General features: G+C 44.8%; 2 protein-coding genes and 1 long non-coding RNA gene across 5 annotated transcripts; 1 reads left to right on the top strand and 2 right to left on the bottom strand.

Moving 5' to 3' along the window:
* Positions 1–683: 683 nt before the first annotated feature.
* znf395b (zinc finger protein 395b) lies at positions 684–10,379 on the bottom strand. Of its 3 annotated transcripts, none has more exons than XM_048985243.1 (10): positions 10,038–10,379; positions 5,162–5,377; positions 4,908–5,020; positions 4,683–4,789; positions 4,365–4,600; positions 4,045–4,145; positions 3,434–3,683; positions 3,176–3,265; positions 2,512–2,630; positions 684–2,287 (listed from the first exon to the last, which is right to left on the bottom strand). In XM_048985243.1, the coding sequence occupies exons 2-10, from the start codon at positions 5,318–5,320 to the stop codon at positions 2,176–2,178; spliced, it is 1,287 nt and encodes a 428-aa protein (XP_048841200.1). In that variant the 5' UTR covers positions 5,321–5,377; positions 10,038–10,379; the 3' UTR covers positions 684–2,175. The 3 variants fall into 3 exon arrangements, with proteins under 3 accessions (XP_048841200.1, XP_048841202.1, XP_048841201.1); XM_048985245.1 differs by having other exon boundaries at positions 3,434–3,680; XM_048985244.1 differs by having other exon boundaries at positions 5,162–5,374.
* Positions 10,380–10,463: 84 nt separating this feature from the next.
* Positions 10,464–21,054, top strand: LOC125714546 (uncharacterized). The gene is made up of 3 exons (XR_007383773.1): positions 10,464–10,555; positions 16,152–16,416; positions 20,150–21,054. It is a non-coding gene; the product is annotated as an uncharacterized LOC125714546 (long non-coding RNA).
* LOC125714545 (uncharacterized) lies at positions 11,127–16,396 on the bottom strand. Its single transcript, XM_048985250.1, has 5 exons — positions 16,266–16,396; positions 15,164–15,215; positions 14,099–14,168; positions 13,533–13,622; positions 11,127–12,753 (listed from the first exon to the last, which is right to left on the bottom strand). The coding sequence occupies exons 1-5, from the start codon at positions 16,373–16,375 to the stop codon at positions 12,068–12,070; spliced, it is 1,008 nt and encodes a 335-aa protein (XP_048841207.1). The 5' UTR covers positions 16,376–16,396; the 3' UTR covers positions 11,127–12,067.
* Positions 21,055–22,462: the final 1,408 nt, after the last annotated feature.

The raw sequence follows: 22,462 nt of genomic DNA, 5'->3' as shown, positions 1-22,462 counted from the left end.
AGCAATGGTCTGTCAACTATTTGTCCTGGTCCATTTTTTGCTAATCATCAGTGTTAATATATTTTTATAAGAGCATGCTGCCAGTTACATGGGGAGTACATGGGTAGAGTATTGGTGAATCCCATTTCTATTCTTTGTTTTTAAACACAAACGCTTTAAAATTTATTTATTGTTAAACATGTATATTTAAAAAAAAAAAAAAAACGTTGAACATAAAGTATCAATAAATTAGTTTAAGATTTCTTTTGTGGCTTGTCATGTAGAAATTGCATCTGTGTCCTTAAGTGATTTGTTTGCTGCAAGGTATCAGCCAATGTGATGAGCTCAATGCTTTAGATGTGCATAACATCCTCTGCCATCCATGCAAATAGAAGCCGGTTCACCATCCTTAGGCATCTTGAAATGGGTGTTTTTAGGGTCTCTCTTGTTTATGCCGTAGGGTAGATGCGGTGGGACAACTAATACAGAAACTATAGATTCATCATGTCATTTTCCAGCAGAAAAATCCTTAACTCTGTCAGATGTGCTCATGTGTTGCATTCTGACCTGCATGAAGTCCACAAGTGGCAAAAGCCTAACGTCAATCTGTAAATTACGTTTCCGGCAAATTGAAAACACATCAAGCGTGTCTCCTATGGCCCGGGGCTCCGTGATGCACTTTGTAAGCTGTAGCTACAAAGATGTTTATTTCTGTATTTTTATTTTGGCAGGTATGTGGGACAGATCCACCAAGGAGACAAAGACTGACAGAATAATGTAGTTGTGATGTCACCATGGACACAAACAATGTTACAAGGTCTGATTTCACCCAGGTTGCAACACCTCAGTCAATGATGATAAAGAAACACATGTAATTCACTAAAAAGCAAAACTATATTTCTCAGTCATTACAACCAAGTGAAACGAGTCCCAGGTGCCTTTAAGAAATAAAGAGTATTACTGAAACTGTACTTCTGGGGCACTTGTTAGAACAGGACAAAAATGAACGAAAAAAAAGACATACATCAAACATAAAGGACAGCAAGAGACACACTGTGGACTTGCGACAGGATAGAAGTTACACTGGATTTAACATCACAAAACAGGCATTGGATTACATTGCAACATGTACAAAACTAAATCAATTTACCATGTGCAGTGCCAGGCATTAAATGATAAACTGCTGTTTATCTGTTGCCTTAGGGCAAGGGTAGGATTTAATCTTGGTCTGTATGTCACACTGTAGTTTTTCTGTAATGCCACTGCACTGCGTTGGGTAGGAGACAGAAACGCGGGACATCTGACCGTGTGGCTGCAACAGAAGCCACAAAATTGCATGGGCACACCGAAATAAAAGTGTGAAGTGTGGCCACTGGCTTGGCTGCCAGCAGTGCAGCCTGCACAGAAAGGAGGGAGTTCGACGTAAAAATTAAGTCATTTTCAAAAATTAAGTCATTTCTTTTTTTTTTTTTTTTTTTTTAAATAAAAAACCCAGACTGGTCATCTTGTGTTTTCTCTGACCAAGTTCTGCAGACCTTTTGTGCAATGCAAAGCAATTATGAGGACCCATTGTCCTCAAACTGCACGTTCCTTGGCTGAAAACCACCACGCCAGGGGTTTGAAGATTATAAATGGCTTACCATGGCGTAAACAACTGTAGTGTAAACTCAAAATGACTTCTGGGAAAAGAAGAGAGTTCCAGCAGCGAGAAAGCAAAACAAGGCCGGGAAGTGTGGCTGTGTTGTGTATGTGCTGATTTTCTCCAAGTGGAATCTAGATCAAAATCAACAAAAACCAACTAAAAGGGGAATTTTCTCATGGCGAGTGAGTGAGATGATGTCCAAAATGCTCTTGGCTGCTCCTTCACACACTCAAAAAGCTTCTGTTCATTCATTCACATATGGGCATGCAGGAAAAGGGGTTGCCAGGGTGACAGGTGCCAAAAAAAAGCCCATTCCGATTGGCTGGTGCAGCCTGGTAGGCGGAGTAGAGCTGAATATAAAAAAGGAAACGTCCTTGGCCTGTTGGGAGGTGTGTGTTCAGGTGAGACTGCTTGGCGACAGCACCGATGGAGAAGTCTGGCGGGACGACACTGACCTCAGAGCACCTCATTAAGACAGAAGGAAAAACCAAGTAAGGTAGGAAAGGAGCCACCCAGAGCCTTAAAGGGGCGGCGTCTCTGCGCCTCCGTGAGAGTCAGTCCAGGAAGCGCTGACAGGCTTTTTTCCAGCGACAGGCCGTACACCACTGATCCCGCCGCTCTATGCCGTACATCTTCCGGCACTTCTTGGCCTCTCCCCGCACCCTTCTGCAAGTCAAAGGACAGTTAGTCGACCGAGGGAGTAGCGGAAGAGAATTAAAACAATAGCGAGAGAGAGCCCTGGATCAGCAGAGCAAGAAATGCTGGTACAGGGGTTGTGTGTGTGAGACCAGGCCTCACACCAAGACACATGCACAGGAATCCTAAACATGTAGCCTTGCAGGTGCCCTGAGCCCACAGCGTGACATCAGCAACATGCACACGGCACAAACCTAGAGGTTCCATGTCCACGAAGGGGGAATGCGCTGGTGTGATGCGGCCCAGAGGGGGCGCTGTGCTGCGGCACCCACAGCTCCCCGACACTAACGGAGCGGCAGCGGAACGGGGCGGCCTGTGTTGGGGGGGCACAGTGGTTCAGTAGGTAAAGGACATTTGGGTTATGGCTTACTGTCATAACAGATTTTAATATGCACTTACACACCAAAAACATATAATAAAAGTTCTCTAAAACAAAGTATTTGTATTTTAAAAGCACAAAATAATAAAAAGTCCCTTGTCTTTCACTCCAAGTGCAGATTGAGACCATGCAAAATAAACTGACCCACAGTCTAAAAGCAAAACACAAAAAATAACAAGCAGAACTTATGAAACCAACCATTTCACCCTTTACTCAACACTAGATGGCAGTACTGCGCACTAGACGACATATGGTCTGCCAAATGGCAACACATAATACTTCCTCTCTGAAGCAGTATAAAGAAGTTAAGAGCTGCTTGTTAATCCTGTGACTAACCACAGGGCAAGATCATCCTTCCAAACATGTGTTCGTGTAAATACATGAGACACTGCTTTAACATTGCAGGCTGGTCTTAACAAATATCTGTCAGCGGAGGCATCCATACAATACAGTGTGGTGCTGAGGTTTAAAGAGTTCACCTTTCTGCTCTGGGTGGTGGAGAGGGAGGGGACCCAGGAGCAGGGAGAGGTGCTGCTTGGACTGGCAGTCTCCTGCACGGGAGCACACGCCTGGTGGGGAGGATCATGGGATAGCGGGCTCAGCCACGTTAACCACAGAGCTGCTAGCCAGGAACATGCAGAAATATAAGGAAACTGAGCCTCTGAAAGCTCTGAGCTTCTCCTGCATCTCTCAAGCAGAAGGCGGGAGGTTAAGCACCGCAACATGCAAACATCTACCTGGTACCGCTGTTGGGAGTGGATCTGCCAGAAGCAGCCTGGAGCTGACTGGCTGAGTGGACCGGGCAGCGCCGCAGGAAGCTCTGGGACGACCGGAAGTGTGGGGCTGGCTGGTGATGAGCAGGACGGCCAGGACGCACAGGCGGCGCTCACACCGGCCGGCGGGGCCAGCGGGGCCGACGGGTCGGGCTGGGCCCGGATCTCCGTGTAGTAGAAGTCCTCCTCTCTCCTGGAGCGTTCAGAATCGCTGCTGCGAGAGGGCATGATGAACACAGCACAGTAAGAATGAGAGACGCGTGTGCTCTCTCTCACTGGCTGGCTTAGATCACTTCTCATGTGCTTATTTTGTTGCTTCCTATGGGATTAAACATGAAGGAAACCCCACTCGCTGTGTGTTATTTCTCCTCCCACTAAAACAAACAGCAATGAACACAAAAAACGGTTCAACCCCTTGCTGCCACACATAGAGATCAGTTATCGCAGTCCTTACGTCACTAAAGTTTGGTGTGGTATGTGAGAAATCGTGGTATGTGATAAGCTATATATACCCAGCCATTACTGATCTCTCATTCCCCCCAAAGACACAACGGATTCCCCAGAAGGCCGCTCACCCCAGGTGCACCACGCGAACATGCCGCTTCGCCCCGACCACAGAGGACAGGACTTTGCAGCAGCTTGGCCACAGACATCGGTAGGCTGCCTTCAAGGAGTTCTGACAGTGGCCAGGAGAGGGCACCATAGAGCATTATTTTATATAAGGAAGCTTAAATTCCACAATTCAACCACATATCCCAGTCAGTGGTGTTGGCCTGGCAGACAAGTGGTTAATTCATATTATTGTTATTATTGCCATTGTTCACACGGTCTATCACCAATCACCACACCCCTCTTTCATCACCCCCACTTCCTGTGAACCTCAGTTCCCCCTCACCTTGCGTTTCCTGGGTGCTGGCTCGCCAAACAGCTCCTGCTCCAGGTCCAGCTCGTCCTCGGGGGGAGGGGCAGCGCCGGTGGCCATGTCGGCCGGACACGGCGACGGAGCAGGGCTGCCGTGGCCGCGGCCCAGGCTCCAGTAGCCACTGCTGCCACTGTCAGACAGCTCACCTCCAGCACTCTCAGGCTCGCAGAGCGCCCCCTGGTGGACAGAGGAGCTGTGGCAGCATTCTCCTGATGGGGAGACATGGAGCGTGTGACATAGGCCGCCCCGATGACTTTGCACGGCTGGGTCACATCAGCACCACATTCTCACCAGGTTCCGGGTTCCTCTGGGGGGGGCTCTGGACTATGGGGCCACAGGACAGGCTGGTGAGGACCATGGCCGCCATCATTTTGTCCATGTCCACAGAGATTGGGCTCCTATAACCATTTGGGGGGGGAGAAAGATTAATCCCAATTAGTGCCCCCCCAACCAGGAAGTCTGTCTGTTCTACCACCCCTCAGGGAAGCAGGCAGAGCTTCACCACATGGTCCTCACCTCCTGCAGACGTCGATGCTGGAAGACACCGGCCATGTTGGGGGCAGAGTCTGTGGAAGTGGGGCAGACATATTCCAGTAGGCCTCCATCCCAACAGGGGCCACCTGGCCAGGCTGCGGGACAGAGAGAGACGCACTGTGCTTAGAGACACTGTGCTCCAGGCAGGGAGACGTGTAGCAGAGAGTGCAAGTGAGATTGGTAAGCAGGACCTTTTATCAGATCCAGCATCAACACAGCCTGATGTACACACTCACCAGCTGATCCAGGGGCATCCTGACCAAGTCCGAGCCCTGGAACCTGAGCCCAGCCGCTTCCGTCCCACAGCGCCCTTCCTCGGCCAAGGGACAGGGGGTGCACACGAGCGCCCCAAAGGGCGAGCGCTTCCCCAGCCGGGTCTTTGGCACTGCCGACATTTTTCCCAGGTGGGCACCGGGGCACCGCACAACTCTGGGAGTAACGGAAGGCCGCTGCTACAGGGAAGAGACAGAGGGTCACTGTCACAGCCTCCCTGGGACATCAGCGTTATGGAGGCCATGGCCCTGAGGTGGGCACAGCAGGAGGGCACATGGAGCGCTGGCCTGGGCGTGGGCACAGCAGGAGGGCACATGGAGCGCTGGCCTGGGCACAGCAGGAGGAAGCAGGAAGTGCTGCCCTGAGGTGGGCACAGCAGGAGGGCGCAGGGAGCGCTGGCCTGGGCGTGGGCACAGCAGGAGGGCACAGAGAGCGCTGGCCTGGGCATGGGCACAGCAGGAGGGCGCAGGGAGCGCTGGCCTGGGCATGGGCACAGCAGGAGGAAGCAGGAAGTGCTGCCCTGAGGTGGGCACAGCAGGAGGGCGCAGGGAGCGCTGGCCTGGGCATGGGCAGATGCTGGTGTAAACAGTGCATCTATAAACTTCGTTAAGACAACAAATTTGCCAGCATCTGACAGAACACATCCTTCTGTTTGAGACAAGACAAACATTTCCATGAAAAAAGCAGGGAACCTGGAGTATTTCCCAGTAAGCAGAGGGCATGGGGTGGGGCACAGGCTGGACACACACACACACACACACACACACACACACACACACACACACACACACACACACACACACACACACACACACACACACACAGCAATTTAACGACACCAATTCACCTAACTGCATGTTTTTGGACTGTGGGAAGACTCAGGAGTGCCAAATGAAACCCACGGAAACACGTGAAAAACATACAAACTCCACACGCATGCAGCCAAGGAAAGCGATCAAATATGTAACCATGCAGGTATGAAGCTATCCTGCTACCTCTGCTCATATCATACTAATGCAAATAAGCCACACGTGTCTAAGTAACTGCACAATTTCTGATTAAATAGACTACAGAATACACATACAGCTAAACTGCTTATAGCACAAATAGACAAATTTAACTTCTAAATCATCTCTGAATCTGAGGGCACATGATGAAGCCATAGGCTGTGACAGCTGATGTTACAATAACAAACTAACTAAACTAACTAACTAAAACGACGACTGTCATATCGCTGCCAAGTTTAATGCCAAGCAATTATGGTCATTCTGGTCCAGAAAGGCTCGGGGGTACAGCGTGGGTAGGGTGCCAGCCAATCCAGGTTTGCACCCCCTACAGAGTGGCTGAGGAACTGCACTGTGCCACTCAGCCCCCCAAACCTGAGGGAGAGGTTTGCCCAACGCCCCAGCAGGTGGGCTTGGCTAATGGAAGCAGTTGCGCACATGATCCGGAGTTCGGAGCCAGGTTCTGTCGATTTCAGTTCTTCTAAAATCACAGCATTTGTTAGAATTTCTGCATAAATCCAACCTGTGATAAAACTCTTCGGCCTGCAATCATGATTACTTTGTGGAAGATTCAGATTCCTTATTGTAATGTGGAATAATTGTACATTGCTATGGTGAAAACTATCACTTTGAGTTACGTGGTAATAAAAAGTCCATGTCTACGATTAGTATCAGGAATTGTTCATATGATGCACCTTCTTGTCCTCTTATTCAGTACAGGGCTGTGGATTCTTGTTAAAACCTGCTAGTAAATTTGCGTTCCAAGCTGGACGCTGACTAGTTCTGACAGAGATTCACTTTGGTGGTGCAATATTCTTGAGAAAGTTTGTTCTCGTAAATGATGGTTAAAGCAGCAGTTGCTGCTCTCCTACAAAGCAACGTGCTAAGTAGATAATATGGGTAGAATGCAGTAAATGAGACACATGGAAAATGTGATGATAAACTCAACAAGTGACAGGAATGTCTCTCTGACTAGTCATAATACCCATAAGCAACGTTATTTTATTATTATTTATTTTTTTTGGGGGGGTGGGGGGTGGGGGATGATGCATATAGCATTCTCTTCTGAAAAATGCAAGTCATTTCTGACCACTAATCGGTATGATTCAGTTCCTTTTCTGAGGAATGTGCACTCGAATGCAAAGTCAGCATATCACAATATTTTAAATATTGACGTGCGATGGAATGATGGCTCAAGCATATCCACCCATTTTGCTGATCCAGCACCGGGTCGCGGTGATCCTGAAGTCGATCCCAGGAAGCCCAGGAACCCCAGAGACACCCTGGATGGGATGCCGCTCCAGTCCATCACAGGGGGGGGGGGGGGGACACACAGACAACTGGGGAAACCAGAGTATGCAGTGGGAAGGTGCTCAAAGGCTGCATGGTTTTGAGAAATCAAAAAAATCAGGAAGGGGAAGGATGCAAGGTTTCCATAGCGATGTCAGAAGCACAGGAGCATGAACTGGGAGAAAGGCAGAAGCCTTTGGGTACCAACAAGGGAGAAAAAGGGAGACCAGAATACAGGGCTTCTCCTGAACACAACTGCATTCGGTCCTTTATAAAAAGTTAGAACTTCCTGTCAATTTCTCCTCGTCTGCTTTTCCAGTAAGAGATGAGTCACTAACTCAACTGCAGACTGACTGCAACAGTAGTTTTCAGTGCAAAAAACAGGATTAATTTCACATGGGAAAGTGAGGGAAAATGACACCCTTTGACATGCACTCTGCCTGGGCCTTGCGCAGGAAGCTGTCCCTGTTTCGTAAGGAAATCAAACGAAAATCGAAACGACCTGTCAGAGAAACTCATCACTGCACAAAGTCCTCAGGCGATCCGCTCGCCGCCGGAAAGTGAAACCAATCCTCGGGTTTTCCCCAAAAACCAAAACTGCTATTGCTCATATCCCAAAATGGAATGGCAAACCTCAGAATGACCGTGCCGATCTTAAATATATATATTTTCTGTAAGTGTTCTATGCATGCAAATATCTATGCATCCGTGGAGGGGGGTGGGGCTGCTTGGGAAAGGGGAGGAAGGCAATGGGCTCAATTTGATTAGTTCCACCTGCCTATCCGTTAAGCAGAAAGTGATAATTTTGTGTTTTCCTTCTCCTCTCTCTCAGCAGCCTACTCCAGGTAAGCACCCACTCCAAAGACCATAAATTGTCCCATGCACTCGAATCCCCTGCTCAACTCCCCCCCCCCCCCCCCCCAAAAAAAAAAAAAACCCCACCAGTCCTTTGTTTATTTTTTGGGTTTCATGTTCACACGTGTGCTATTCTGGCCGCAATTCTTCCCAGTTCCCGTCCATCTCTGGAATGTGTTCCCTGCCGCCAAGTCTCTGGGTCACATGATTCAGTTCAGCATCCCAGCCCACGGACCCCCCCCCCCCCGTCCCGCTGAAAACCGATTCATTAAAGCATGAAAAGAGAAATCATTTCACTAGCTAATTATAACAAGAAAGTGGCTGAAGTCAGCAAAGCAGGCAAGCATCAAACCATAATCCTCAAAGCTCAAGAACAACACCAATCATACAACCAACTATTCGTCCATCCTCAATCACTGCTTATCCAATTACAGCTGTGGCGTTCCACAGCCCCCTACGCCGACAGGCACAGGAAGCCAATGCCCAGCACAGCTCATGATTACTAGGACAGTGAAAGGACAGGAGGCTCAGTAACTATAGTAATCATCGCTCAACAAACAGCGGATCGCTACCTATGTGCTACAGGCTGGCAATTTTCTGTAACAGGCAGTAGCAAATAGTGGACGCTTAATACAAATTAATACAACTGTATTGACAGGTGGCATCACTTGCACAAACATCATTTTTAAACAATACACATTTTTCAATCATTGTTTCTAAAAAAAAAAGTGCAGTGGACAATTTTTTTGAGACCCCACAACTGTGTGATTAATTCCATTTTTATAATGACCTCTTAGATTTATTATGCATTTTGCCCTTTAATGAGTAACTTGTGTTCACTTTATCACCCATGTGTGATTTATTATGAATAAATCGTAATCTCACAGAAAGGTTTACAAACCCCCGGCCACAACCCATCAAATAAATATCTCTTGTGCAGGAAAAACATCCGGGAACTATATTGCAATTAATGCCAGTAACTGGACACAGTAAAATACTTACAGAAACACTACGTTCTCCGTGGAATACAGTAAATTACTGTAAGAATGCAATACTGAGAATAGTATAAAAATATCTATAATTGGAACCAGACCCCCTAAAGTACGGAATAGCCCTAAAAGTGAAGTATAATGCTCCCTGGGTTACTGCACTACTCTCTCAATCCATAGCCTTCTTTTAACAGAGCCGTGACTTTTTCCCTTACTCTCGCCAAGGTGGGCTGGATTGGACTTCACCGCGAAGCCGGTGAATAGCATTGCATTACGAGCATTAAGAGCATTATATTACCAAAACAGCATCACAGCTTCACACGAGATCCTGCCAGTACCGGCCAAGCACTGACATGAAGTGATTTTATTCAATCATTGGCATGCGAGGTGGACAACAGAAGTTTAGGGTACCCGATGACGTTTGTTACAGAAATATTACATCGCGAGCCGTTTTATTTAGTTAATAAGAAACAAGCTGGGTTTTGCTTATTCCTTGTCATGATTTATGAGTTTAAGGCTTTCTGTCCGCCCTAGTTCTGGTTAGGAATTTTTATAAACATTAGATGACCCGTTGATCGTACAATTACATAACCATTCCTCACCATGCAACAGCAAATCACTTTTGTCATAATAGCAACCAACAGATGTGCAAATAAACATGCATTATACAAAATTATGTTAGTTTAAATGGAAAACTGTACCTTCGTCAGCCTTTCACACACCCCCTTATAGGCTTGATTCTAACCGGCTGAAACTTGAAAAAGCTTCTTTTAACGCGAATGCAGTGGTTCTCGCAAAATGCATCATGGAGCATACAGCGATGTGGATCGGAGGTTGACACTCGACTTCCACTGGGTGTTGATGCACGGGGAAGAGTACAATAACATAATTATCACGTGGTATTATATTTTAAATACATCTCACGTGCTCTTGCGATGTCCATCAAAACAGATTATTCTATCGCTGTTTTACGGGCACATTTTAAAGATCACCACAGCGCTCTCATTTTTCCGGGTTTTCACATTGTCTTTTTCAGCTGGCCCTGACTCCTAGTAGTAAACAACTATGTGGGAGGGTCGCGAGCGTCCATTGGTTTAAACGCAGCCCGTGTGGCTCACGCCCCAAATTTCCAACGTGTATATGCACGAGTCTAAGAAAAAGAGGTACGGGTCGGGGGTGCGAGGGTGATGATACACGGCGGGAACTGCAATACCATACGGTATAGTAGAGTTAAAGAACCATACAGTAAATACCGCATGATGAACTGTGTCGAGGCAAGCGGTGCGCTTTAAATTCTTAGACATTCGGAGATATAATCAGATAATTGTAGTTTATATATATATATATATAAAGAGTTGAAATCCATGTGCCTTTTCAGTGCCGTCGATACATTGTGTGTATAGGCGAGCAATATTTGATTAAAGCAGAAAAAATGGTGGATTTACACAGGTAATCGCCGATCGGCGCCCCCCCCCCCCCCCTCAGCGTGCTGATTTCCGTGACGTTCGCAGCTACGTGCATTTTGTCACGTTCTGCCAGTACGCGCGCGGTGGAATGTGTCCTGAGGCTCGCCGAGCGTCAAGTCCGCCATTAACCTTCCACGCGCGTACCCATCGTTTAGAAAAAGAAGGACGATCAGTAAAACCAAAGCGCTCCGTGCTGGGCAGGGTTTACCTACATCCACATCACCGAGACACGTTTTTGAATGATTTGTTACTCATCTTCCTGGGAAATCAACGAACGAAAAAAATATGGCAATATAGAGAATCACTCGTTAATAATCGAACTCCTCTTTTTCTTCATAGCTTTATAATAGTTTAGGAACCGTATCTAAACACATACAATGCTCAGAAACTTTTTCTGTATTACAGAATGTTTTCTTCTTTTAGGCACATCTTCAAACTAAAAATGATAGCCAATTATTTTAAGTTTAGCAATGAAAATGACAGTATACAAGAGTTTATATGTGGAGTGTTAAGAATGTACACTACATTTTTAGTAATGCATTTCATGCTAATAATATTGTAAAAATAAGCTATTCAGGACATGACATTGATACAGCTGACATGCTGATAAACAAAACCCTAAAGAAATTTCCTTTGCAATATTGACCTACGTTTAAAATTAAGGTAGTTAATAACAATGTAATTCATCATTTGAATCATACTGCATAGGTTGTAAATCAAGTACAGGACAACATTTAACATGAAATAGAGCCCTGTTGCATTTATAACAGAAATAAATATATAATTATCTCTCTTTTTCACATAAGGGTGGATCAGTGAATAACACTGTTACCACATGCAACCAGTCAGTGGCTTGAATCCTGCTGTATCTGTGGACCTTGCATGTTCTGGTGATGCGTGGGTTTCCTTGGTACAGCCAAACATAGGGACATTGTGTTCACTAAACTGCCTGTAATGTGTAATGGACTGGTGTGTCACCCTGCCTTGTGCTGTCTGGGATATGATCCAGGCCCCGTCTAGGACCCTCTGACCCCATCTAGGATATGCAGTTGGAGATGGGATTGATGTCCTGCACCTACATTAGTACATTTTGCAACATCAAAATCAATCTGTGCTACGTTATAGTTAAAAAAAGAAATAAAAGTTCCAAACTTACACCTAAACTATAATGCTGTGATTTGAGCAGACTCAAAAGAACAGCTAATTTTTAATCGTGCAAAGTAAACATTGTGCAGCAGAAAAATAAGTTGCTTATTTGGTTGTTTTTAGTTTCCTGTATCTTTTATGGACTGGTAATCTTCTAGAGTAAGATTCCTCTCTGGCAGGGGGGGTGTAGGATCTTCCTCTCCATCATCCATGATGTCTGGTGGTGGAGGTGGTGGAAAGGGGGGTGGTGCTATACTTTTGTTCTTTTTGCTCACCCGTGCATAGAGCATGTTTGGGTGGTCACCAAGGGCAAAGGCGGAGCTCTCCATCAGAGTGGGCAGAGTCAGGACGTGGGCGCTGTTCTCGCGCTCTGAATTCTGGCCGGCATTGCGGTTGTCAGGCAGCTCCAGCTCCTCTATCGTGTTGTATGTCGGGTCTTCCTGCTCCTCCACTATCAGGGTCTTGATGGAGTTTGAAGGCACATGAGGGAATTTTTTGTCTTCTGCCAGCTCCTCATAGATGTGCTGATTTTGACTGTTTGAGTCCCTAGGGGTGTATCTGAAATGGCTCGGCTGAGATATTCCATTGGGGCAGTGTGATTGGCTGGGGACCAACACAGCGGGGTCAGACTGCAGAGCCAACTCCGTCTCCCCAGCTGGGGTTACCACTAGTGCTTGGGCCTGTTGGATCTTGGCAGCTTGGTCAACTGGAATACTTTGCACCAAGATGCCCCCTGTTGTTATATCTGTGGATTTGTCTCCAGAATTAGGGCTTTTCACATCCAGAATGCTACTCTGTGTTTCATCTACAAAAACAAGAAACACAAGGTGGAACAAAGAAAGGCCGTCAAACAGCTGCATGTGATAGACATGGCAAATTAATAAACAGGATGAAACCAGAACATTAAAGGATTTCATTAAACTTGCGCACATTCCTATTCATGCCTTGCAAGTAACAAATCTAAGTGTATTTAGAATTGAGGAGTTTGTTATTTGCCTGAAATTAATAGTTATGTGATTCTCTTGACCACAGAGTCAAATGACACGTCAGCTGTAACCAGCACAAGGTGATGGGTATTACACCATGTGACATACACACAGGGCCTGTAGGCTCAAATACATGGGACTGCAGTAAAGGAAACTTTGTGTCCAGAAGATGGCAGTGTTTTCTTAAATACTTTTTATTTTATGTGTCCAAGTTTAGATTTCGGTGGTTCCATGGACGTCATTCACTCGGGGTCCGATCACTTGGGGCTATAGCCTGAGTATTTTAAACCTAGCGCTGAGTATTTTAGCCCCAATGCCAATAATCCTCCTTCAAAAACAAAAAAGTCAGGCACCAGGTGAACTTGATTTAGCCCCTGATCTTATCAATAGCTAGAAACATGCCTGGGTGGTTCCATGCTACTTAAAATGATTTACCAAAAATAATTGCTCACATCCTAACAGAACGCTGCAAAGATGTATTTGATTAAGACGATCAGTGAGCACAATAAAATTGCTTAATGGGACAGAAGGTATACCCATCACCCTCCCTAAAGAGAATGATGACCCATGCTCCCGTCTTTGAGTGGGTGAGTCTTGCCTTGAAGATCCAGTATTCTGCTGTGGCTCCTCCATGGTGGAAAACCTCCAATTTCTGTAGAGATGCCATTGTTTTTTGTGGGTTGGATAACTGGATGAACAAAGAATATCACGAGAAATAAGATGCAGGCAAACGCAAGGCTAGGTTTCTGCACTGACCGCATGCTCTGAAGATAATAAACGCTCAGTGAGGCTCAGCAAGCTTCCACCGCCCATCGAGAAGAAGTTATGAATTTTGTAGATGCTTTTATCCAAAGTAATGTAAGACTGAGAAAGCAGGATCAGACAGTTTCGAAGCAACTGGAGGTTAAAGATCTTGCTCAAGAGGCAAATGGAGAAATCCCTCTGCTGACCATTAGATTTGAACTGACACCTTCTGAGCAGAAGCACAAAGTCCAAAACCCCAGAGCCACATATTACCCCTTATTCACTGCAACCAGAATACATAATTATGCTCTATCCACTATAAGAGCATACAGTACAGTGACAGAATGGTCCCTATTTTGTATAAATATGGCAGTTTTCCTAATACAAAGAAGGTTAGTCCCTTATGTGACATCAGCATACCTATTTCGTCCATTGTTAAAGTGACGTTACTAGGGTTCTCTCTGCCTTCCATGTGTTCATCTGGCATAATCTGTAGGACCCAGACAAAATAACATGGGGCATCCAGAGATGTGCAGACACACACACCAAGACACAGAAACTGAATTTCACTGAAATTAAAATGGCAGTATTGTCATTTAGATGCGAGAAATTCATACTGATGCTGAATACTACACAGCAGTGGTACTTCGATTTAGACAGGATGGTTTATAGGGACCGCAGTCATTTGGATGGGATACCTCAGCCTACTAGGGTGGGGGTTCCAATCTGTGTGTGTGGAGTTTGCATGTGGTTCTGTGTCATGTATGTTTCCTTCCACAGTCCAAATATATACTTTTAGGTAACTGGCTATTTGCCGTAGGCTCCAGACCCCTTCCAACCCCAAGAGGGTAAATATTAAGATTTATAGTCTCTGAAATTGTTGATGTAGATGTCAGCGCAGATACTACAAACAATTTGGTCTCCTCATTAACAAATATGTGACTGATACACCACCAATTCTATCGCCAGTCTACTGAAACAGCACACTGAGTAAATAATGGCGTCTGCAGTGTCTGCATTTCATTGCTAATATGGGTGTATAGTGGCTCAGTGAGTAACACTGTGACCTCATGCCTCTAGGGTTGGGGGTTGAGTCTCCCCAACTGAATTTTCTTGTGATCTATAAGTATCTGATTAAGTGTCTCTAAATGGCCCTGCAGTGGATCAGAGGTGGAAGTATCAGGTCCATAAAGTAAAAGTCCAGACCATGTTTTTGCTTCGACCAACCAGTTGAGTATAAATAGTCATAGTCACAGAGTACTCAAAATTTTGGTTGGGATTTTTACTTATTGGACCTGAAATTTCCACTTCTTCAATGGACCTGCAGCCTATCCAGCATATTCTCCTGTCCTGCAGCCAGTATTTCCATACTTAAGCTCACCATAACCCTGTGCTGGATAAGTATATATGGATAATGTGTGGATGTTTGTGCTCATTAAGAAACACATTCATGTCATGATCGAGCCATTTATTCACCACTTGTACCTGAAGTGCGGAGCTGCTTTTCTCCGTGTTGCGCTGGCGATTAGCTGACCGTCTAGAAAAGACGAAGGAGGGAACCAAAAATTTTGATGACATTCTGGGAGTTACAATGACTACCTACGCGTCACTAAGAACATCCCAGTCGCGGCAGAATGATTAAAATTGTGCTTTTTACGAGTGAAAAGTTTTATTCGTACATCTTTATCACAATAAAACAAAATAAATTATTATTGGATATTCATAGTATATATACAGTACTGTTCAAAAGTTTGGGGTCACTTATAAATTTCTTTGTTTTCAATGAAAACATACATGAATTGAATTTGAATGTGAAATATAGCTAAATAGATAGGAAATTGTCATTTACAATGTTAGAAATATCCCCTGATCCCCTTGCTATCTATCCATCCATCCATCTATCTTCCAAACTGCTTATCCTACTGGGTCTGGGGGGGTCTGGAGCCTATCCCGGAATGGGCACAAGGCAGGGAACAACCCAGGATGGGGGGCCAGCCCATCGCAGGGCACACTCACACACCATTCACTCACACATGCACACCTATGGGCAATTTAGCAACTCCAATTAGCCTCAGCATGTTTTTGGACTGTGGGGGGAAACTGGAGTACCCAGAGGAAACCCCATGACGACATGGAGAGAACATGCAAACTCCACACACATGTGACCCAGGCGGAGACTCGAACCCGGGTCCCAGAGGTGTGAGGCAACAGTGCTAACCACTGCACCATCCCCCCCTGTTTCGTAGCGTAGTTCAAGCCTTAATAAAGCTCTCGAGGCAAGTGGGGTCCTAACTGCTATTTTGCAGCTGTACTTAATACAAAGGCTACAATGTATATTTTCAGGTACAAGTTTGACAATATTTGATAACGAGTTCTGCGGGTTTCATTGAGGAAGCTTTAATAACACAAAGGATTCATCTAATCGCATGCTTGACTATACTGGTTTTCCTGTTCTGGCTACACCTCATTCCAGAGTCGTGGGGAAGCTGGATAACTGCCCAGACTGGTTTAAGAACGCCTTGAGAAGGAGGCTGCGTGTTTGTGGCTAAACATGCCCACATCACTGATGCCCTCTATGGTTACTGACCTGCGGCAGTGGGCGCACAGCGAAAGCAGCGTGACTGTGAGGAAGAGGACGATGAGCGTGGAGAGCGGAGAGGCTTCTGGGAGGAGGGACCCCATCATGACAAGGCCCATGCTCCCTGTCTCCAGCCGTGTCACAGCAGCAGACCCACCCTGTAGGTGACACGAGAAAGACAGACTATTTATTCCCTAAGGAAAATGAGAGGGGCCCTGTTATACACACTGTGAAGTAAAAACTGCAGCTAATTAGCTGTACATTCATAACTTTAAACCATCTGCCATCTTCATATCCAGGTGAAAATTTAGGATGCTGAATATTCCCAGTAGGAGTCTTACTGCTGGAATCTTAAAAATGCTTTGGTACGCGTATAGTATAATACTATAATATGTAATGCAGCATAATATCATATAAGAGTATCATTAGCTAAGCCAGCGTTTCCAACTAAGTCCTTAGGAATCCTGATGCAGTCCACATTTTTGCTCCCTCACAGCACTCACCCAGTCAAGAACAGCAAATACCTATGTTTGGAGCTGGGAGGGAGCAAAAACATGGACTGCTGGGGGACCCCAAGGAATGGGTTGAGAAGCACCGAGCTAAGTAACTAAAGTTACATACACACACACCAACACCTGCATGCCAGTGTGTGATTATACTATAGTTCACTTGAGGACGTGGTGCAGATTGTCAGGCATCCTATGTCTAGGAGAAGGGCTGCAGAGCACAAATGTGAAGGAGACAGATCGAGCAGACAGGCAGATGGACAGCCTGGGGCTCACTGTGCCCTCAGGGTGGTGAGCAACATGACCTGCCCCAGATGAGAAGCTGGCTTGCGGAAGGCATGAAGCATAAGGTTGGGGTGAAGCCTCTGTCCCATGTTTATTGCCCAGGAGGGGGGGAGCGAGCTAAGACGTCCAGCATTAGGGGAAGGTCGGCTGCTGACATGACGGTTTGAGGATAACTGTCGATCCCATTGAGAGCTTATCAATGAGGTCTGCTTAGAAGATCAGACGCGGCACAACTGGAGTACCTACAACAGCAGCCTGCAATTTAACTAGACTGGATTCCTTATGTTAACTAATTCAGTGAGTACACTGCATAGGAGGAACGACCAAAGGTCCTAAACAGCCTCACAAAACCCCACACCCCATGCAGCTCAACACAAGGCAGAAATAACATCTCAAACAGAAAGTTCCTGCTTATAAACCAGCAACGGGTAAATCTAAATCTCTCCCTCCCCGTCTACGCGGCCGCCGTCATTCCAGCTCGGCTGTGACTCGTGACACTATACAGTAACTCTCAGCCGCGAGTCAGAATGCTAACAGCTTCCATGGTGCCACGTGCGTTTCAGATGTTTTTCAGTGTGGGGAGGTGGAACGCAGCCACGGTTCAACAGGAACCTTAGGAGACGACAGTAGAGATCTTTTGAAAACAGGAGAAGAAAAAATGTACATGATAAAAGGCATGACTGATGTTTTGTTTAAAGGAGGATAGTTGGTGGAGAAAATAGGATCCAGGGTGAGGAGTTTATGTCAAACACACTGCTGGGGGCACCAGAGGATATAACTCATCTTCGTTTTTGGTTCACATGGTTGGGTTATGTCATTTTACAATGTAAAATATGAAATATTTTGTGAACTGGCCTTGTGCCCTATGCTGTCTGGGGTGGAATAGAATTGAATAGCGAAGTCTTATTAATGTCCGGGAGGAAATTCTCTGTCTGCCATCATACAGGTGAGAGGACGGACTAAGGTTTGAATCCTGCCCCTATTCTCTCTCCATTTTAGCACCCCACTTACCTCCCATAGTACAAAAACATGCAGCTCGAGCAATTAGAGCCTGTATCACAAAGATGGATTTATGGGCCAGCGAGGTAACTTGTCGGACTTAAGGTAGTCTGGGTTAAATGTGAATGAAGGAAGATATAGTCCATTTAAACTGGGGTACCTTACATCCGACAAGTTATCTAGCTAACTTGGCGTCTCTATGGAGCTCACGGTGTAAGGGTGTGCTGCCCTGTACTGCCTGGGTTACTCTCCTTGGCTTGGATTAGTCACCCTAGTAATTCTGGGTTACAGGTTAGGCAGCCTCTGCTTGTCGGCTTAAGCCATTACACATGTCAGCCATGAGGGAACTTGAATTAGGTGTCAGTAAGCATAAGGCTGTGAATTTAACAGCACCATCAAAGTCTTGCAGCATAGATGAAGTGAAAGGAATCTGACTGTCTAATCCTCATCTGGACCCTAGGAACTACTCCTCTACTTACGAATGAGTTACGTTTCGATTGGCTGTTCGTAACTTGAAATGTTTATAAATCGTTATTCAACATGATTTTAAAGGTATACGCAAATACAAAGAGCTAGGATGCTGGGAGTACGCACGCTACACTGCTGCGCGGCGGGAGTAGTGGTCAGAAGTCGTACTAGGCGGAATTGGCGCAGAAAAAAAAATTTGATGTTGCGGACAGGAAACGGGAGCCCAAGTAACACTTGTAGTCCTCTTCGTTCGTATATCGTAAAGTTCTGAAAGTTCGTAAGCTTGTAAGTAGAGGAGCGTCTGTACATATTAAGCTGTATAATACAAGTACAACGTAACATAATACAAATAATTTAGCAATGTTCTTTCTGCATATACATAACATATGTATTGTATGTATGTAGCTGTATTATATTTAAAATGTCTTGTCTGCTATACTATGTACTTTCTTTGCTTTCTACAATAAACCTGATAAATTTGATGTTAGATGACAGGTCAGAGTTAAAAGCACTTGGCCTGTACTTACCGTGTACACTGGAAGGGAGTGGTCCCCGGTGGGGTGTCAGCGCGCTCCCCTGCCCGTGAAGCTCCCTGAATCACCTGTCCCGGCTGCCTGCTCGATGTCAGTCAGTCTCTTCCTAATCCTCCGAGGAGGAGACGTGTCCTCGATCAGTTCCTCATTCTCCCTGTCACGCTCACACATATCTGTCATGCTTCTGACGCCCCCCTCGTGCTACAGCCTGTAACCTGACAGGTCTGGATGGCTTTTCAAAACACTGTGAATAGATTTTGCTAAAGGAGTAAAACATGGTGCAATAGTTTGTCGGAGTGACTGTACACACCCTGCAGGGCTAAAAAAAAACAGCAAACTTTTCCCACATCGTTGCACCCACCCTGACAGCGCTTAGATTCCCTCATGTTAGCTTGAGGGTCTCGCCACCCCTTCTTGTTTCCTGAGCCGACGCACCAGGTTCGAAATGGGCGTTTCAGGATGCTGGGAATAACAGCACTGCCATCAAGTACATTCGCCGCCTTTCACCACATTGTTAAAATCCCCTCATGAATTTATTTAATGATTATTTCCACCATTTTCCTCACCACCAAGCAAGCATGCTGTTATAACTATGACTAAAGGAATGAAAAAACACAAAAATAAATAAAAACGTCCTATAATGACTAACCCCTAGGCCAGGGGTCTCCAACTCCGGTCCTGCGGAGCTACCGTCCAGTAGGTTTTCTATCATACCTGGTTTCTGATGAGCCACACCTGCTCTCAGGTAAATACCAGGAACAGGTGTGGTTCATCAAAAGCCAGGTAAGATAGAAAACATACTGGACAGTAGCTCTCCATGACTGAGTTGGAGACCCCTGCCCTAGGCCATATTTTGAGAGCTGGAAGAATATAACAACATGTTTTAATTTAAACAAAGATATTGTTATATTATTTTTTATCCTTTATGACTTTTTCCTGCACCATCTATTGAAATAATTTAATCATTCATTTAAAACATTGTCTGCATATATTTTTCAAGATCTTTACTAAATTATATTAATATAGTCAATAAAACAGCTGATAACACAATGGCTATGTTAAAAATGAATCACACACTCACACCCTTGTCTTTCTCCTATAGGTGCTTGCATTAAGTTCTAGTCCTTGGAACCAATAACACAATGACACTCATCTCTGTTAAGTTGCTTGTCAAGACCTACATCCCATCTTGTCCACTTCAGTCAGCCAAAACCTCCTGGATATCTCTCCACCACAGGAGAAACCTCACCCTATACTGTACGTTTCTGATGTGTGGCTTCCTGATGATGGAATAAATTGCCAAACCTCACCAGAATCCCTCACCACCTTCAAGAATCACATTAAAACTGATCTGTTCTGCCTAATACCCCTCCATGTTCTCTTTGGTAGCCACCTAAAGTTCCCCGATTGTTCTTTGCCTTTTGTGGCTTTTTTTCCGATTGAATGACCTGTGAGTTTCTTGCTATATTTGAAAGATGTTGTGTTATACTTGTTACTGCACATTCATTAGATGTCAGAGCAGCTCCGCTCTGTGTGTCATGATTTGAAGGACTCGGGGCCAGGTGTGTTGGCGAAACAGAAAGAGGTTTTATTGAATTAACTGAACAGGGATAGTAAACAAACAGGATCTCAGGGGATCAGAAACAAGGGAAGTAGAACAAGGAAGGGCACAGGCCCTTGTTGATGAGAGACATCGTATGAGAATGTACAGTACAGTAACTCAACCACTCTTTCTGGCAGTGCTGGGCAGAAAAGCATTCCTGAAGACACAGCACATCAGCTGGAAATGGATGGGCTACCACAACAGATCACTCCTTGTCAGCCCCACTAAATCACACTGACCTGTATCATACTGTATCACAGTTTCCTCCAGAGTACTGTAGTACAAATAGACAGAAGTCGTCAAACGCCGCCCTCTAGAGGTCAGCGGTTATATTACAGAATTAAACACAAATAATAAACCTGGCAAATAGCTGTTGAGTTGAATAAGATGTGATTGAGCAGAGAAACCTGCAAACTGTGTTGCAGACTCACCCTCCAGGATCGGAATTGAGGAACCCTTTATATACCAATTCACTACCAAATCAATCAATCCATCCATCATCCATCCACCAACTTCGGCAGCACACAGTCCACTATGAAATGTTCTGATTTATTTTATTTCTTGACAAACAATGTCTTAATATGACATGTACAGAGAAAATTAACCATCTAATGTCTATGAAATAGATATTCCAAATCAATGTCTTAAAATTATGGTAGCTAAAAACAGACATAATAAACAAATCAAAGGCACAATTTATGTTTCACCTTTCATGTTTTTGCATCCCAGAGAGAAATCAGAATGCGATGGGAGAACTCCAGAAACACACACAAGTCTCGAACCCACAACCCTAGAGGTGCGACCCTACACCAGTAACCAGTTAATTACATAGACTATATACTGTATATCATTCTGAGTTATTCATCAGAATTGTATTGTTTTAGTAATGTGTGTGCAAGAAGCATACATGCATTTGAACACACACACACACACACACACAAAATTTTCACTTGGTTTTACATGTGAAATCACACACTCACATTACTTTTGGCATAATTTTGTGAGATATTTTCATTTTCAACTAACAGAGTTCATGTTCATTTGTCGAAAATGAAAATGTTTCTCAATCTTGTACGGAGCCGAAAATAAGTCACTCTGTGTAATAGCATAAGCATGTTCAGATGCTAACAGCACGATCATTCACTGTTAAAAGGAAGCCTGCATATGAATGGTATGCCTGTGCTTTGGGAATGTCTGAATAAGAGGCCACAGTGACCTGAGGTCTTTCTTAAAGGAATACCTAAAAAAAGTCTATCGTTAGCACCTGTGCTAACTATGCTTTTGTCAGTCATACAGTTTGCCTTTATTATCCTAACTTTTATGCACATCCTTTGACAGAATGGATTTTTTTTCTACTTTCAGTCAGAATAGTGTGAAATCTTGTGCTAACCCCCTTCAGGTTCCCCCCCTCCAAAGGAAGTTATTATGGGCATGATTCACAAGAATACTGCTGTTCATTAGCCCTTGCATGCAAATCATGGGCTGAGGATAACCAAGATAAGAATGTTTCATTGACTGTACACAAAACAATGAATTAGCATCGTCAAATCCATTCCAGCCTGTGCTACGTAGCTTTGGGCTAATGCGAATATGCTCATACCTGGGTTGAGGTAAAGGCACGAAAAGCATACTCTCAAAGCAATAATAATAATAATAATAATAATAATAATAATAAAATAAATATCCTACCCCAAGAAACCAACTCAAATACTCTTTTAATCACTTACTAATTTGGCAATATTTTACAATCTCAGTAACACAAATACAGAGTTAACAACTTTTTGAAAATAATTATATATTTTAATAGTTATA

This window comes from Brienomyrus brachyistius, chromosome 19 (genome assembly GCF_023856365.1).
Source record: "Brienomyrus brachyistius isolate T26 chromosome 19, BBRACH_0.4, whole genome shotgun sequence".
Taxonomy (NCBI): domain Eukaryota; kingdom Metazoa; phylum Chordata; class Actinopteri; order Osteoglossiformes; family Mormyridae; genus Brienomyrus; species Brienomyrus brachyistius.
This window is presented reverse-complemented; position numbering and strand designations above follow the sequence as displayed.

Bases quoted from the DNA above. Each gene is read 5' to 3' on its own strand.
- znf395b (XM_048985243.1), bottom strand. From the start codon at position 5,320: ATGTCGGCAGTGCCAAAGACCCGGCTGGGGAAGCGCTCGCCCTTTGGG. The intron at 5,021-5,161 runs GTGAGTGTGTAC...TCTGTCCCGCAG, and splicing joins GGATGCCCCTGGATCAGCTG to CCTGGCCAGGTGGCCCCTGT. The intron at 2,631-3,175 runs GTGAACTCTTTA...CCCCCAACACAG, and splicing joins CCACCACCCAGAGCAGAAAG to GCCGCCCCGTTCCGCTGCCG.
- LOC125714545 (XM_048985250.1), bottom strand. From the start codon at position 16,375: ATGGGCCTTGTCATGATGGGGTCCCTCCTCCCAGAAGCCTCTCCGCTC. The intron at 14,169-15,163 runs GTACAAGTGGTG...TGGGTCCTACAG, and splicing joins AAAGCAGCTCCGCACTTCAG to ATTATGCCAGATGAACACAT. The intron at 12,754-13,532 runs GCAAGACTCACC...TTGTTTTTGTAG, and splicing joins CAGAATACTGGATCTTCAAG to ATGAAACACAGAGTAGCATT.